Genomic DNA, 19,489 nt, shown 5'->3' with positions numbered 1-19,489 from the left:
TTGGAAGATATTCTAATAAGCAACTCAATACCATATGTACTCTTTCCAGCAAAAAATATATTATATATACTGTATAAAATATATTAGTAGGTAGATAAGCCTAATCTAATCAGGAGAGAAAACTAGACAAAAAATATTATGCTTTCTGCCTGGACAGTTCAGTTTTACTGGAGAGGTAAGGGTGTCACTAGAGTTCTTCAGGTGGGTCCATTTGATGTAGAAAAGGAAGCAACCAAAATTGACAACTAGGATTCTTTTTTCATTTGCCAGTGATCCCAATGATGGACAATATAAATAAAACCATTAAGCATGCCAGACAAATTTTTATAGAAGGCATTCTTGCTTATACTGTATTTGGTTTGTGAGATATGGATATTCCTATGGCATCAATGATTACTGGTACACTGTAAATATCTCTTTAAAACCGATATAAAAATAACCAATTGTAAAGATGCTATTACATAAACTCTTTAATTCACAACCAGTTGGGTGCACCAGTTTTTGCAACACATTAAAATATGCATTGTTTGCATCTCAAATAGCACGCAAAAAAATATTTTCAAAAATGGTAATGAAATTTGTTTTCCACTCTGTTATTAATCTCAAAATGTATAGATTGTGCAAATGAAGTATCAATGATTAGTTATGCATGGTGCTCCGAGCCATTATGTTTTAACTGATTTTATAATAAATACCACCCAAAATATTGTCATATTCTTGTGAAACAGTAAATGTAAGTACTTATTGCATGTATATTTTCTGTGACAAAAACTTTAAATTGTTGAAAAATAATTTTTGAATTCCTTGATATTTTATAAAGAATAATAAATTTAAAATTCAATAATTAAAAATATATAAAAAATTTAATAATCTTAAGATTAAATGTGAAAAAAATCATCTCATATGGGATTCAAACCCACATATTAACACTCTTCACACAACACCTTAACTAATCATGCCATACCATGAACAGGTGAATGGTGCTCTGCATAGGTATTAATAGTTCTATAAAAACATTAATCGTGATTTTCTGAAGAATGCCTGAATAGTGGGTCCTGTGGCTTTGCTAGAGTTTAAGTTTGAGTAAATACTACACATCCACAAAATTTCTTCAAAATTGGTACGACGACCTCCCACGTTTCCCTTGTTAGTAAAGCTAACAGACAATCATGCTAAGTATAGATGTCAAGATAAAGACTATACTAAATGAGTACAGATTTGGAGCAGAAAATGTAGAATTAGTCCTTGTTTTCAACGTTTTAAGCTTTTTCACACTTGCTGATTAAACAAACAAACAAACAATAATTTTTTTATCATACATGCATGTTGCGACTTATTTGAATCCTCAACTAGTTCATATTTTATTGCAATTTAGACTTTCATTGTAAAGTATAAAGCCTTCATTTTAGTAAATACTACTTTTATTTATAAAAATGGCCAATATCTTAACTGCCTCCTATTAATACTTCTTCAAAAACCTTGACCATCTTTTCATATCAAATAAAATACTTATAATATATTTTCATTAAACATATATACTATAAATATATATATATATATAGAACAACAATGAAACTATTGAAACCCAACTACTCTGGAACCTAGCATTACATTATATACCACCTTAAAACTAAAAGCTAAAAGATTAACAATCCTAAAGAGCTGTCATAAACTATTGTAAATAGGTGTAATTCATTTGTTAATAAAGAAGTATAGAATTTTTTAAAAATTCCAGCTTTAATAGGTTAATTATTATTATAAATAATTTTTTATAAATTAATTTTCAGAATAATTTTCAATAAACTACTTTTCCTTTTTTTACTATGAAGAATTTCTAAATCTAATTATTTTGATACAACAAATATAAATTTCGTAAATTTAAATGTATTGAGCATTTATTCCATTCTTTTTTCAGTAGTTCTTCCTGAAGTAATAATTTCTGACATTATTATTTATGAAAACTTAAAAAATTATTTAACTATAATTTTACTTTGATTTTAAGAAAATGTAAATATTAAAATGTTTTTCTTTCTTCATGTTTGCATTTGACTTTCTGCATATTTTGTTTCTATAAAATTATACATTGATATAAATGCCAAATCTTGAAAAAAATGATCTTGATAAAAGAAAAAGATATTTTTATAAAATTAATAAAGTATTGCAGGAAAACATTTTTTTGACAATCTAAAACTGAAATGAAAAAAAGAAACTAGCATGTCAAGAGTCATTGGATAAACTGAATATCATATTAAATTATTTTTCCATTGCTATACATCATTATCACAAAGAAATCAAATAAAAATGATTTAAGTAAAATAAAGAAACAATAAACAACAAAACATTTCACAGACTCATTAATATTAAATTATTCTGCAAAATGTAAAACCAAAATATCTAAAATACTCTATTGATCTAAAAGTAACTATATTACTGCATTTCATTCTGCATCAAAATGATAGAGATGTATGAGAAACCACAATTCTCTGAATAATATTTGAAATTTTAAAAAATAAAATAGATTTATATTTTTAGTAAAATGTGACAAAGTTGTGATAATAATTCAAAATAAATGAAAAAGTGGAATATCGTAAAGAATATACAGTTTGAAAAAAATTTCTGAAAATGAATAGCATGTAAACAATTCAATAAAATAGTTACAGTAGAAAGCTCTAATTTGGATAATTACAGTAAACTAAATAAAATTAAAAAATCCAGTATAAAAAAGCAAAATAAATTTATAATTAAAACACAAAACAAACTGAGACTGTATAGTAAAAACTAAAAATACTATTTGAAAAATTCAAATAACAAAATTCAAATAACCATGGCAACAAACTATTATTCATAACTTGGAAAATAATATATTCAAAATGTCCATTTGCATTAGAATTACTTCTACTAGGTGATCAAATAAAAAAATTTTGGCAAGAAATAGAGTAAGAAGTTTGGCAATATGACAAGTCAGAGTCAGTGACATTATGAACTAGTTGTGCATATTATTGCCTTGCTACGTATCACAAGAAACATTTAAATTTTGAACATTTATTTGCTACAGACTTGAGAGTTAACAACTTGAAATGCTAAATAAATAAAAGTTCATAAAAACCCTTACTTTATAAGACCCAAATTTGATTATTTTTGTAGCTGCACAAACAGGGAAGTAAGATAATTTAGTCTTAACTATTTTTTGTGCTCCAACAAAGCAGAAAGTGATATAATTATATTTTATCAAAAATTGGAGGTTACAGTTGGGTTGAAATGCCTTAAATATTTTATGAGACTTACTTCTAAGTGTCCAAATGTTTTGAAGTCTTTTTACTCAAATAACATTTATCTTTGATATCTTATTTTTATTTTTTTTTGGTTACACACAGATCCACTAGATTGTCAATTATTAATAAGTTTGCAAACATAAATTTTTGTAGGAACAGATGATTTCAGAACATTTTCACATAAACCATTATCTTAATTTTCGGTAACTTACATTCTTTATGTACATTAATTTCCTGTACTATAGTATAAAGCATTTTCAATTATCATAGCACTTATTTTAAATAACAACAAACTAATATCATACTTGGGAATGACTTTAATAAATCAGTCAAGCAAAACTGGTTTACAGAATTACAAAGTCTGACCTAAGAATAACTCCTCTCAGTCTACTTCTCAAGAGTAATCTTTTCATTTGATTACCTAATATTTTTCATGAGATATTGATAATACATCAATAATATAGCAATGATAAAATACACATTTCAAATTAAGAAATTATGTTTATTTATTGGAACAAGAAATTGATAAACTAGTTGCCTAAATTTATATATATATATATAATTTCAAATATTTAGAAGCTTGACAGACCTCTCTATTTATTTTATTTCCAATAGATTACTAAAAGAATTTGATCAGTTATGTCATTTTTTAGTTACCCATATACATGCCAGCATGTATTCAATGAATTCAACATTGACAGATGTATTCAACAAATTTAATCATATTTAAAATAAGTACTATTAAATGAAGATTGTATGACTAGCTAATAAGTCAAGAAAAAAGTTATATTTCATTATACTATTTCCATTTAAATCTAATTCCACTTCCTCTATGTTTAAACATAGAGGAAGTAGGTAACAGTAAGACATTCAAATTTTCTATAAAAATGTATATGCATTGGCCATGGCATTCTCTGTGGAGAAATTCAGTTACCAAGCAGACATAACATCCAGTTCATAAACTGCTGCCATTAAATTAATGTCATTTTTTTTTTTCTTTCTTTCTTTTGGAGACACAATGTAGTGACATAATCTTAAAAAACACTGCGCAAATTTTTCATCCTTTTTATTCGGTTGGAACGCTTTTATTACATTACGCGTTTCGGGCTGATGCTCCTCTTCAGCCAACTTCTAAATCCTGGTGGTAAAAGCTTATATACCATTAAAAGCTGGACCGTACATCCTTCGGGAGCATATGCAGGGTGCAAATAGTCCAAGGGTAAGAATCTGGGATTCGTCTACCAGTAAGTTATCTAGGAATTCTCCTGTGTAGTGTCTAGAGCCGTGTCCGCACACTGATCTCGTACTCCTCCACCTAATGTCATTTTATTGTCATATAGCACATTTCTGACAAGGAAACTTTCCTGATTTGATAATTTTATATTTTTTTCTTAATTTATGTAATTATGTATTCTAGAAAAGTATAGGTAGGTGTTTTGCTTATTTAATAAGATTTCTTTCGGTATTTATACATTTCATGTTTAGACACTAAGTCTAAAGAGGGAAAATATTATCACAATATGTGGTGGGTACTATGAAGAAACACTGTTATCCACATTTTTCTATAGCATGTAAATTCAGATTTTGCATTAAAAAACACTTTTTTATTGAAGTAATATACAGTAAAAATTGACTAATTCAAAGCTTAATAATAAAAAAATTAAATGGAAGTAAACCAAAGCATAAGAAACTAAAAATATAAAGTAAGAATAAAAAGTAAAAAAAAAGATAAATCCAAGTATAACCAAAATGCTTTATTGTTATTGAAATAAAGCAATGTATAATAAAAATCATTTTCTGTTTCATTATATTCTGTTTATTGTTCTTTCTGGAAGTTTTAAGTCTGTCTCACTTTGCCTCATGTGGGAAATAGGACAATTTTTGGATAAACAGACTAACTTTTATGAAACAAAAAAATGTTTAAGATGCCAATGTAATGCATGATATTATGTTGTAGTATTAAATTTCATTTTAAGCAGGATTGGTTTTATACTATCATAGTATTGAAATAAAATGTAATTAAAAGGAAAGTGTCTCACTGTTACCCACTTTCATCTATATACTTTCTAATTGGACCAGTTTTATTAGAACATTATTATAATATACAGCATAATTTGCATATAAATATATTATTAATAATAATATTGTTTTAACTTCTTTTATGTTCATATATGTTTCTTTATTTATACTAACTTATGAAATAACAAATCTTTATTTATAGTTAACATATTTATTGTTGATTTCTATTAAGTCCAGGGGTGATTTGTTATATCTCAACCCTCCCATCTTAATTGCTAATCTACAAAATTAAAATTACTTCATATCACAATTACACTCTACAAGTCATCAAGTTTAAAAAATTACTATAAATTAATTTAAAAAATATAACTATAGGTATTTTTAAAATCATTAAAATTAACACTTATTATTATTTAAAATTAAAAAATTTTTATAATTAATAATTTTATGCTGCACCAAACATGTCTTCATCTTGATATGGAGGTGGGGCTTGTATCTTTTAATGATATGTAAAATTACGTTAGTAGTAGAGTGTTACTGGTAGGGCTGCCCAAGTTGGAGAAATCAATATTGAAAAACTAGACGAATACATTACCATAGTTCTCTAACCATATATACCATAGTTCATCATAGGTTTATGGTTACTGCTAAGGACTAATCTTCCTTAAAAATAACAAACTGCTAAGAAACTTGAAATAGATAAACCAGACAGAAAAAATGGAGAAGACAAAGGAATGGAAATATAACTGTTTTTCATTTGCTGGAACATAGAGGGAGGCTGCTTCAGTTTATATGTAGTATAGTTGTTACTTCTAAAGACCAGAGGAAAAGAATGTAAGCCTTCAAAAGTCACAAAAGGCTGCTTTTATGGCTTCTATTGAGGCTTGATAAAATATAAATTACTAAAACAAAAATAACTTTTGTGCACTTATTTTTCTTCAATTTTCAGAAAAATTACTAAAAAAAAATAGTTTAGGAAAAAGTAGAATGATATTTTTCATGTTACTTTTGATTATGTTGCTTTATTATTTTAAGGTTCTCTAATCCACATACTTATGCAATCTGAAATACAGTGCAGTGCCATTAAACTCACAAAGTCTCAAACTGTGGATCAAAAGCAAAACCACACCAATCATACTTACTCCAGCACACAAAGTTAATGTAAACAAAAAATTTTCAGCTATATTTATGAGCCTACATCAGGTTAGAGAGCTGTTCTATAAAATGTGCATATTAACTTTTTGCAAGTATGATTGGTTTTTTTTTTTGCTTTTAATACAATGCCTTTGGACTCTCTCAAAATAAGATAAATTTTCCAATTAAAAAAGGATCTTCACTTCTTGTATGGACAAAGGAAGAAGCATAATCCATTATTAATTTTTTCTGGGCAAAAGGCATTCAATCTAAAAAAATTCAATGTGAACTCATAACAGCCTAGAAATCCAGATATGTTGCACTACTTGGAAATGACATCATAAATCCAAAAATTTGCCACTCATTTACCACTTGCTACTGTTTACTAGCACATGTTTCATATAGAGTTTTTTTCACCTAATGCACTTAGTTCTGATGTTAAGTCACGCGAGTGTATGGCCAACGAAAGGACAAATTTACAATAAAACAAAACTTTAAGTTTAATGAAAAAAAAAACAACAATCAATAAAACACTCTTTCACCTCGCGTGATGATACGCAGGATTCTTTTACAACTCCGACTCGAAACCTCACACGTGTAGGCGAAGGAGTAGACAAAAATAACAAAGGGAAACACGTGGTTCACACACAATAAGCGCGACAAATTTATAACGAGTTACAAATAGGATATTCACCGGACTATTACAAACTAGGATTAAAACTAACTTACTTGCTATAGAAAGGGGAAAGAAGAGTTAGATAAATATATGGAATTATATATAAGAAGGGATAGGGGGTACCCAGAATAACGATGTGTCCTCGAGATCTCTATTTCGCTGAACGAGCCGATCCTATTCTTTCTCCACGTCTGCTCCGTCCCAGCTCCACACCAAGAATGACCGTTACTCCCGTTCTTTTGCCTCCGGGTCTTTTTCTTCTTTTGTCCTCCCCCTTACTTCCGGGGAAAGGACTGCCCCACCCGCAAGGAAAGTGAAAATAGAAAGATCGAGAAACAAGGGAGAGACAGAACAAAGAATTGAAGGATTAATATTAGGCTTATAACTATCGCGTATATACAAAATTATGACGTACCGTCACACTGAAATGTCCAGTTCAGTTTCCATGCTGAAAGAGCAACACTACTTACATTTATCTCCACTGCTAGATTTACTATTATGTTTGGAATGCATTTTTGAAGCAATAATTGTAAAAGTTCATAAACGTTGTAAACAATAGCAAAAAATCACCATTACTTCAGTATTACCAACTTGAACACTACCTCATGAGTGGCAATATACAATAGGAATAAGACACATTGATTATTTATTAAAAATGTATTATTTATTACTGACCAAAGACTAATTTCAATGCCACCCCATGAGCAGCAAGAAAACTTCAGAACCTGCATGAAAGTTAAATTTTAGACATGCAGTCAAATTGTTTGTAAGTCTGAAAATTACTTCTGAAAGTTAAACATTTGTACGTAGGGGAAACACCTGTATATTATAACTTGTTTTCATTTAAAATAAAAAACAAAGAAGTTTAGTGTTTGGCTTTCCTACTCAGTAATCATGAGATGAAAAAAAAATAAGAAAAGACATTTTGAAAACTCTACAGCTTCCTACTAAAGCATTTTTCTTCTTCCTACTCCTTGGGGAGTAGGAAAAAGAAAAAAATGTTTCTTTGATATGCATATGTTACTATATATATTTATTTAATTTTGAATATATAATCGGCCCTACAAATTTATTATGTCTATAAAAAAATTCATTAATCTAGCTTAGTAGGTGGAAGACTTATGCAGATTAATGAGCTAAAGTAAAAACTATCTTGTAGACAAGAATGCAAAATTTGTAGAAAATAAATTTAGAGAGTATCATTCAAAAAGTATATCTGAACAAAGCAAAAGTTTAAAGCTTGCATTAAACTTCTGAAGTGCTAAAATACTGGACCATTAAACTGGACTTTGTTCAGAAAAATAATCAACCATCCAGATAATCTGTAATTAATTTAATATTCAAACTAATAAGATCTGTTTTAATAACTTAGTTTTACTTTATTAATTATTACACAAAATAATTTATAAAGATTTATTAATAATTTAGTTAATAAATAAATTAAACTAACAACTAAACAAATTAATCACTGTAAATCTTTTTATATATACTAGGCTCATTCAAAATATAACCAAAAGATTAAGCTCATTATTTAAAAATCAATCATGCTGAACAAAATAAAAATTATTTATATATGATACATGAATATCATCACATAGTATTAGATTGATTCTTCATCATACTGTTAATGTTAACACAATCATTGGAGTTTTAACATCTGTTACAAATACCTGTGTTTATACAATAATATTATATAATGCAAACATCAAGATTTGTTACAAAATAATTATTGATTTCTGTTTCAAATAATATAAAACTTATCTTAAACAAAATAATATAAAGCAATAAGCATAATATATAAACATACCTATTAATATCAAAATATAAATTATTAAAAACTGCTTTAGTTAAATTTTTGTTATTGTTTTTGTTAAATAAAATGACAAAAATATTACCAGATCAGTTAAACATATTTTCTTGTGTAATTTTTAACTAGATGGTATTTATTATTTGATTACTGTAGATTCAGAATACAATGATAAAAACTGACTAAATCTAATGGATTAAAATGTCACACTTTTTCATTTTTAACTTTGCTAATTAAGCTGGTTTTTCCCCAATTAGAATGTTATTCTTCACAACTGTTTATAGCAAAAACAGAAATAATTCATAAAAAATAACAGAGTTACAGACCCGAAACTTAATGTGTATTCTTCTTTAATACTTATTATGTAGACTGTCTAATTTAAGACATGATTTCACAGGATAATAAGTACTTTCATTTTTCAGTTAGTTTTAATGGTTTTCAAAACATTCCTAAGAAAATTCTCAGTCATTTTCAAACAAAACATGCATGGTAATATTTACATACAGTACTATATTAAAATTACTGATGCAAGCAACAATAATTAATGGTAAGAATCAAGTATGTACAAACATATATCAAATGAAACCCGATATCATAAGCAAATACACCAACAACTGCCGTAAATAATCAAGCTAAATTTTGGATAAATGATTATAGATTAGAAATAAATTTGGCACTAGAGTTAGGCGTTAGGTGCCATCTCTTATTAAAATTAATAATTATAATATTTAATTAATTAATTTAGATTAAACTGGAAGGAAAGAATCTGCTCGAAGCGAGACTCGAACCCGCAACTCTCGCTTACCGTGCAGATGCGAATCACGTATGAATAATGTTGTTTGTTTAGATCTGTAACTCCACTATATTTTTCTTAAACTATTTTATTTTTTTCCTAAAAAATAAAAAATAGCATTCTAATTAGAAAAATTTCTTTCATTCAACAAATCCAAAATTTTCAAATCACCATATTTTTAAATGTTATATTGAAATGTAAATGAAATTATATATATACTATACTTGGTGCATTTATTTGTTGGTATATTTAGCCAATCTTATCATCCTATTGTAAATCTAAAGTTTTGAAATTATAAATAACATCATAAAAATTTTCTACATCAAAAATTATGCAAGAAAATAGCTAGTTATATTATCTTGTAGCATTATATAGTTTTATTATGAAAATATAAAAATGTCATGTCTGATAAATTATCATCTAATTTGAAAAACTACTAAATTCTAAAACTAGACTACCCTCTAATTCTACAATATCTGTTAAACTAAATATTAAGACATACTACTTTCTAGTTGGAAATAAAGGGAGGATTGGGATTAGGTAAAAATTATATACATGATACAGGCTTTTACAAATCTTACCTTTCCAATTTCTTCAGAATTTATAGTAAAAGTGAAATTACAATAAAATTTGTTTTATCATATTTAAAGAAAAATTAATCAAATGTAAAAGGTTTTTTGTCTTTTATATTTTGAAAATGGATTAATAGTATTTGGTTCTGAAATATTTGTTTTTAAAATGTAAATTATTATTCACTCTATTACCAATGAAATTATCTGAATATTTTTTAAACTATTTTTCCAAACATTTAAATTTTGTAAATTATAGATAAATTGATTTACTTTTCAATAGATTCAACAATACTTTATTGAAATCTATTTATAATTTCTCCTGAAGAAGGATAGATTATAAATACCTTCATGACTACCTCATCTTTTTTGACACCAGTGAAATGTGTTAGTACTACAAGTCTACATGAATGGCATAGATATCTATTTACAAATCATCTCATTTAAATATTCTCATGTAAACAATATATTTTGTGATATCATTAAATTTAATTTTATTATTATCTTATAATTCAGCTGACTTCACTTAACATCAATTATCTTATACATTAACATTTCCATACTAATATGTAAATACTAATAATTATTTCTAAAAGTATACATCTAATAACACAAAATTGCTGTGACAGAATTTCAAGACAATTCACCACATAGAAGACATCAATGATCAACTATTTATCTAAGCTACATGTATCACCCAATTCAGGCATTTCATTTGTCTAAATCACTAACTGTTTGGACGTGCAGAAAGAAATTATCTAGAATTTAACATGCCAAATGAAAACTCATAAACAATACATCCAACACAATTTACTCTTCTATGCCTACCTCATTAACTACAAGGAGCATTCTAATCTGATATCCTTTAAAGCAGGAGCCCTAAAAACGATATATTTTCTAAACAGCTATCATATTTGCAATTTCACTTACTTGGGACACGGGATATTAACTTGACTGGACGCAAAACCTTGAAGGAACGCAGTGTGCGCAGATTTAAATTCTCTATATCTCGTGCTGTAAAATTAAGTGTCCTGAAAATATAGGGGTTAACAAATAGACCCCCTACCATAATCTACCCATACAGGAATAACCATAAGTAAAATATAATTACACAGAAAATAATAACCTCAAAATTAAATTACACAATTCTAACACAACAATGAATTAGCAAAAAATATTGAATTTTTAAAACTTCTTAAGCCAAGTATCAAATCAACTTCTTAATATAAGAATCAGAGAATGAAATATCAAAACATCCTATCATTTACATAAGATTTTGTTTAATCAAACTAAACTTTAATCAAGTTTTCAACATTTTTCAGCTATGATTAAATGAATATTTTTAGTTATTCCTTAAAAGTAAAATAAAAAGTAAATAAAACTAATGTGGTTCTATAAGCCTATAAAATAACATTATCATAAATATTTTATTAAATCAAAATATATTTTTAACTTACCCCGTGACAACAACCACAAAATCCATCATGTTCCAAATATTACGAAGATATGCTCCACGATGTAACACAAACCCAAGGGCTAGAATTTTTAAAGTAGCTTCTACAGAAAATATGGCTATAAAGTATGGTTCTGTTTCATCCTATAAATATGCATAATTTTTAATTGTCATATATAAAATTTATATAAATCTGTACAATTTAAATAAATATGCAAATGAAAATAACACCTGAATGACAATTTATATAATTCATTATAACAATGGTCATAATTATAATTAAAGTGTAGATCAAGGGTTCTTAACCTTTTTTGTGCATTGACCCCCATATAGAAAATATTCATTTCAATTGACCCCCCTAAAATTTTTATTATTTCCAAAGTTTTTGCATAACATAACAAGTAAATTATTAGATCAATAAGTGAATTTCCCAGATGATTAATATTCTTATCTGAAAATTAACTGAAATTCTCAAAAAAGTACAATAATTATCTGATTTTTCCATCAACCCCTTTCAAAATTCCATTGACTGAGGAAGTCTACATGGACTCTGTTGAGAATCCCTACTGTAGATGTTCAGAGCTCTCTGTAGGAAGCACTATTAGGCAAATCTCAACCAAATTTGGTAAATTTTGTTGCTTTTTGTAAATTATACTGTCCTCCCCTCCTTCTTCCCCTCCCCTTTCCCTTACTTTCTTTTCTGCCGGCTAAACACTTCGTGTATGGCCGATGTCTTTTTTGCATGTATGTATGTCCTGAGTATATAGTAATGATTTTTGTAGGAAAAAATTTTATTTCAAAATTCAGTCACTAAGCAGAAATTTGGTGCTGCTGTTTCCTTCAAGGTTCATAATGCATATGATTTCTAAGAACCCTACAAAGAACCCTACAAAATCCTCAAGGATGAAACTGATAAATTTAAGTATGTTACAGTTCTTGATTAACTGATCAAAAGTCTCAATGGGCACAAAGTTTGAAAGTTTTTTGCTAAAGTCATTCAAATACAGTAGAATCTTGTTTTAACTGATTGCAGAACAACAGATTTCTCAGAATAATGAATTTTTTCCAGGTCCTGCCAAATCAATGTAATTTTACCTTCTTTTAGTAGATCTGTAACTCAGAAAAACTAATTTTTCTAGCCCCAGTCATTGTAAACTTTGCATTTTTTTCTACATTTAGTTAATATTTAGGTTTCCAGGAATTTGTAGAATTCAATGATGAGTCGTTCTGTACAGAGTCGTTTATCCAAACACCGGTTATCCGAACGCTTTCCAGTCGGACTGTGTTGTGCTGAATCGAACTTTTTTGATACTAGATTTACTTCTAAAGTATAATTTTTACGTTTTTATATTTTTCAATATATTTATTTTGTTTGTACAAAATAAAGAAATAATTTTTAATGATACAATAGCCTCGATTATTATTATAAAAATTTTCGTTAGGCTTAAAATCGACGAAAATTCAACATGAAGTGACACGCAATGGAGAAAAATTTCAACATCAGACGGGTTAATATATTTTTTCGTACATAATCGGTTATCCGAAAAATCAGTTATCCAAACAACCCCAGTCCCCAATTGATTCGGATAAACGACTCTCTACTGTACTTGCTATATCTTGGATACGTACAGTACAATTGAAGAACTGTACAAAGAGAGACAGCAAGCTGATACAATTGAGGAGAAGCCACCTAGTGAACATTCTGACACTAGTCCAAGTGTAGTGCCAAAATTTAACAAGGCCATCGAAGACCTTCCTTACGAGTTTCAGCATAAAAGAACAGACTGTGCATGGCATTCATATCAAGCTGTTTTTGTATTTAATAAGTAGAAAAGCAGCATCAAAACAAACCGAGATGGACAAATTTTTTAACAAATTGTGAAGTCAAGTGAAGTGCTAATGAGTTATGCAGACATGTTTCTATAGACTAAAGAACAGAGATCTCAAGAGATTAAATAATTTTAAGCACAGGCATTTCTTAGATGTAGGGGATTAAAACACTAAAATTTTTTCAAATAACAGATATTTACCTGGGTATGTGGGAAATCCATTGTTCACGATAAAACGGATTCTTGGAACAACAGATAATTTTCAGCAGCCCGAGCAATCCATTAAAACAAGATTATACTGTATATGAGAGATATATTTATATAAGTGGATTCAAATTTTCTCTAGCTTTAGTAATAATTTTATATGTATTTATATAGCTTATCTGTGTATTATCTACTAGTGAAAAATACTTTTACATGTCTCTAGTCATATTAACAGTAGGAATCTGAACTTTTTACACCAATTAACTAATTTACATATTATACATAACATTACATGATATAAAATGTATAATAATGTTATTTTTGTGTAACATTACATGATTTTGCATCAATTAATAAAATTACACAAAGATTCACTGTGTTAAACTTTTGGCATAACTGATAATATAAAAAGTAACAATTATTTTATCATATTAAATAAAAATGACAGAAAAAATTAAAGGTATTAGAGAAAAAATAACAGAAACTAAAGCAGACATTAACAAGAATAGCAAAATATATAGTGAATATGTACCAGGAGTGGAAAATGAAAAGATATATGGTGAATGGAAGCCAGAAATACAAAGTCTATTGAAAGAAAAAAAATTAGTATTTAAATAATGGAAAAGAAATTCTAAACCAGAAACAAAATATATATATATATATATATTATAGTCAAATAAACAGAACTAATACAGCAGTAAGAGATGTTAAACATAAAGCAATGCAAAGCAAAGCAAGAAGAGTACAAAAAACAGTAAACTAAAGAGGAGAAAAAATTATATATAAAATCATCAAAGGGAAAAAAATAAGAAAAGACAAGACCTAGTCTCTATTGCAGATCAAGGAAATAGAAGGTGCAATATTTATTATGAGATAATTACAAGACAAAACTCCAGATGATGCTAAAAAGATTTACTTTGTGTTTATTGATTTTGAAAAAATCTATAACAGAGTATCAATTGATGCAGTATGTTAGTTTTTATATTTTTTTCCACATCAAATTCTAGTTTAAAACAGAAAGTTTATTTACTTTTCTCTTCCTTTATATATATGAATAAATTATATTAATATAATATAATATATATTAAAAGCATATATATATATATATATATATGTTTTTAAATTCCAGAGATGCCTTTCAACAATACTTTCTTTCCTAATCTTTTTTCAGTCTATATAATTTATAATGTATTTGATTATATATCTGTTGGCTTATGTTTTTCTTCTTGAACTTCAATTAAACAAGTTATCTGTACAAAGATCCATTACCAACTATAAGTATTACAGTAGAGAACTGAAAATCGGAATCAATTGGGGACTGGGGTTGTTCAGATTAGTGATTTGTTCCGATTACCGATTATGTACAAATAAATATATTAACCTGTCCGATGTTCAAATTTTTCTCCGTTGCATATCGCTTCGTGTTGAATTTTTCTCCGTTGCGTGTCGCTTCGTGTTGAATTTTTCTCCGTTGCGTGTCGCTTCGTGTTGAATTTTCGTCGATTTTAAGCCTAACGAAAATTTTTATAATAATAATCGAGGCTATTGTATCGTTAAAAATTATTTCTGCATTTTGTACAAACAAAATAAATATATTGAATAATATAAAAACATGAAAATTATACTTTAGAAGTAAATTTAGTATCAAAAACGTTCGATTCAGCACGACACAGTCCGACTGAAAATCGTTCCGATTACTGGCGATTCCGATTACCGGGGTTCCGATTAACAAGTCTCTACTGTAGTTATAAAAAATAGCACAATTAGGGTAAAATTGCAACTGTCAAAACAGAGAATCTATGTACAATAAATAGTTATACAAAGAAGGATAATAAAGGCTCTGAATATTTGTTGTAAAATTCAATGTTTTATTATACATCAAAAATGCAATGGTGAAACAAAAATTTTTTATAGAGTGCAAGAAATGAAAAAATTTTTAAATCATTTGAAGCTAGTTGAGAAGTATTACAACTCTTCTTAAAGAAGCCAAGACTGGTCATTTTGTTTTTCAAATCTTTTTGAATTTCCTTATAAATAAAGATTTTTAATTTGAATTTTTGTTAATTTTTTCTCATTTTTATATTTTTTACTTGTCCATAGTGTTTTTACATGTTTTAACTGTCTTTTATGATTTTAGTCTGTTTATGTGTTTTTACATCCCTTTTCTGTGCACATAGTGTTTTTACACATTTTTTGTATCTTCCTAGCTGTGTTGTTTTTTACACACTTATATGTCTCCTTTTTAAAAATGTTGGAATTTTATGTGTTTTTATATTTTTCTTTTTACTGTTGTTGAAGTTTTTGTTAATTGAGGGATGGAGATCAATAGCCAACTGGCTTTTCCTATTTGTGATGTAATAAATAAATAAATTATATATATATATATATATATAAAAAACATTAATAGTTGTATTATTCTGATCACTTTTGTCGTCTTATTTTGTATGTTTTGTACTAGTGCACTTTTCCCAAAGACAGACGTGATTAAACACTGACATGATTAAACACTGGATTAAACACGGAACAGAATAACCTCGAGACGTAATTTGTAGAATAATTGTATGTATTTATTTTATGATATTCATTTCAGACTTAAAAGGTCCCTTTTCAGTCATAATGAATAGATATTATATAAGAGCCAGAGAGAAACACACTCAAAGGCAAAGGAAATGCAGATGTGTAAGAGGGAAGTTGTTAGTAAACTGTATTAGGAGTATAACTGTACTGTAAATTCATTATGGTTTCATCAAGTTTTCTAGAGGTTGCATTGAATTGTACAAATTTGAAGTTTGTCCTGGTTAAAATGTTCTTATTTAGTGGAGTTTAGTTGCATGTGTATATTATATATGTATCAGGTCAGTCCATAAGTCCATGCACATTTTTATGAACTTGGAAAAAATCTTGTTTTGCTGTTAAAAATGTCAGTCTAATGTGATAATTTTTACACTGAAGTGTTAAATTGGATCTCATTCATATAATACTGTTTGGAATTGTGAACATTTCAGTTGTTTATTTTCGTTAAAATGGAAGTAACTGATGAATATAAAAGACATGTTTTATACTTTTTATTTTTAAGTGGTGAGAATGCTACAAATGCAGCCAAAAAAACAAATACTGTACATAATCAAATTGTAATTAGTGCAAGGACTGCGCAGAAGTGGTTTGAAAGATTTAGAAACAATGATTTTAGTGTGAAGGATAAGGCTTGTACTGGAAGACCCATTGACTTTGTTGATGATGCTCTCTCTGCACTAGTTGAAGCAGAACCATCTTTAACAGTTGATGAAATTGTGGTACGTTTAAATTCATCCCATGGAACTGTTCATAGACACCTACAACAAATCGGAAAAGTTTCAAAGCTAGGAAAATGGACACCACACGAACTGTCAATAGCTAACCGACAACAACGTGTAAACATTTGCACGTCTCTTTTATCCCATATTGCTTTAGAACCTTTTCTTGGTAGGCTGGTTACTGGAGACGAAAAATGGATCCTCTATAATAATGTGACAATAAAAAGACAATGGATGGATTGCAACAAGCAGCCAAAACCAACTGCAAAAGGTGGGTTGCATTTAAAAAAATTCTTTTGTCTGTTTGGTGGGATATGTCAGGTGTAATTCCCTTTGAGCTGTTAGAACCTAATCAAACAATTACAGCTCAAATGTATTGTGAGCAATTAGAGCGTTTAAATGAAAAATTGAAAAAAAATCAACCATCGTTAGTGAACAGAAAGCAGGTTCTCTTGCAGCATAACAATGCCAGACCACACGCTGCAAAAATAACCGTACAGAAACTTGAAAGCTACAACTGGAAAATTTTACCTCATCCATCATATTCGCCAGATATTGCTCCCAGTGATTATCATCTTTTTCACAGTTTGCAAAATTTTTTAAAAGGGAAAACTTTTGAGGATGAAAACAATGTAAAAAAGGCTATTTCTAAATATTTTGATTCAAAACCGAAATCATTTTACGAAGACGAGATTAAAAAGCTACCATCAAGATGGCAAGAAATTGTACAAAATAATGGTGAATACATTATAGCTTGAAATAAAATTTAATTAAAATTTTTTGCTGCTTTTTTTGTAGATAAAAATATGCATGAACTTATAGACTGACCTGATATATATATGTTGTGAAGTTTTTGTTATGAAATTAATAATGTGTATGCATATGTCTACAAATCCAAAAAAGACTATGTATTAAGACTAAATAGGAACCTGTTAAATCTAAAATGAATATCATAAAATACATATATAATTCATATATAACTATTCTGCATATTGTGTCTCTCAAGGTCATTCTGTTCCATGTTTAATCCAGTGTAATAAGTCTGTATTTAGGAGAAGCATTAGCACAAAACATACAAAATTAATAGTTGTTTTGCTTTAAAATGCAATATAATTTATTGGTAATCAAAATATTAAATAAATAAAGTATCAGAGTGTTATAAAAATTTTGTAATATTTTCATTAACTCAATTCTTAGCAGAAATTGTATTATTTCAGAGTAATAGTTGGAAAACTCACAGTATACAAAGGATTCTTGTTTGTTTTGAAACATTTAATTTTGTAATTTTGACATAAACAGATTGAAACAGAAATACAGAAGTTAAATTAGGATTGATGTAATGACAAGAGAATCAGAAAGTATAGTTGATAAAAGAATGCCAATAAAATTAAAGAAAATCATAATAGAACTTGTATTGTTACATGGAACAGAAATATAGCCCATAAGGAAGAGAAAAACAATTGGTGAACTGAATAGAAATGAGAATGATGAAATGAATAATGAGATCATCATTAAGAGAAAAACCAAAAATGAGAAAATTGAGACAAAGAGCATAAAAATTAGTAGTATTACAGAAAAAAACATCAAAAGAATGAAGGTTGAAATGCTATGGCTACATGATGCATTAACAGTGTATACAATCAATAAAGAAAACTAATAAGAAACATATAGCATGGAAGAGATCAGGGGAAAGATAGAGATTGAGATGGCACAATGAAATAAGAAACATGATAGATAATAAATTAACAGATAAGGATGTAAAGATGATAAAGAATAAATAAAAATAAGACCAATAATATGAGTTGTTATAAATTTTCAAGAACACACTTTCACACCAAGGCAGTTATATAAAATCAAAATATTTAATATAACAAACATTTTCATTCATTTTGAATGGAAATAAGGTTACATAAGCTTTCAGGTTAATGCAGAAAGAATAATACATTGAACAACAGAACAAAGTTTAAATTAAAACTGTAAAATCAAAACCATTCACACTTTTTCAGCAAATAGGTTTAATAAACAGACACACAAATGTTTTTGGTTTATTTATAAATGTACTTTAGGTTTCATACTGCAAAATTACTAAATACAGAATTTTGTAGTTTGAAACCTGAGGCAGGTTTATAAAATACACCAAAAACACTTGTATATTTGTTCACTAAATCCATTTACTAGAAAAGTATGAATGAGTTTTGATTTTACAAGTTATTTGTTCCAGCTTTGATTTAAGATTTTAAATTAAATCTTTAAAAAATAAGATGATTTCAGACATGTGTCACATAATATTCGTATATTCCATACAGAAAAATATGTACATTAAGAAGAAACAAATTAGTTGTTTTTTTAAAATATGTCACAACACAAAGTGGTTAAGTGAGCTCATACCAAGTTCTCCAAAATGTGATTGAGAGAGAGAGTTATGATTGAGAGATTGAGA

General features: G+C 27.8%; 1 protein-coding gene across 1 annotated transcript in view; it reads right to left on the bottom strand.

The window, feature by feature from the left end:
• Positions 1–19,489, bottom strand: part of LOC136979676 (voltage-dependent calcium channel type A subunit alpha-1-like) — a 445,853-nt gene that overhangs the window by 284,004 nt on the left and 142,360 nt on the right. The window contains exon 5 of the mRNA XM_067275717.1: positions 11,728–11,867. Within this exon, the coding sequence (XP_067131818.1) occupies positions 11,728–11,867 (140 nt within the window). The remainder of the gene's footprint in view (positions 1–11,727; positions 11,868–19,489) is intronic.

The sequence above is a fragment of the Centruroides vittatus genome, unplaced genomic scaffold (genome assembly GCF_030686945.1).
Source record: "Centruroides vittatus isolate TY-2023 unplaced genomic scaffold, ASM3068694v2 contig_630, whole genome shotgun sequence".
In the NCBI taxonomy this organism is placed as follows: domain Eukaryota; kingdom Metazoa; phylum Arthropoda; class Arachnida; order Scorpiones; family Buthidae; genus Centruroides; species Centruroides vittatus.
This window is presented reverse-complemented; position numbering and strand designations above follow the sequence as displayed.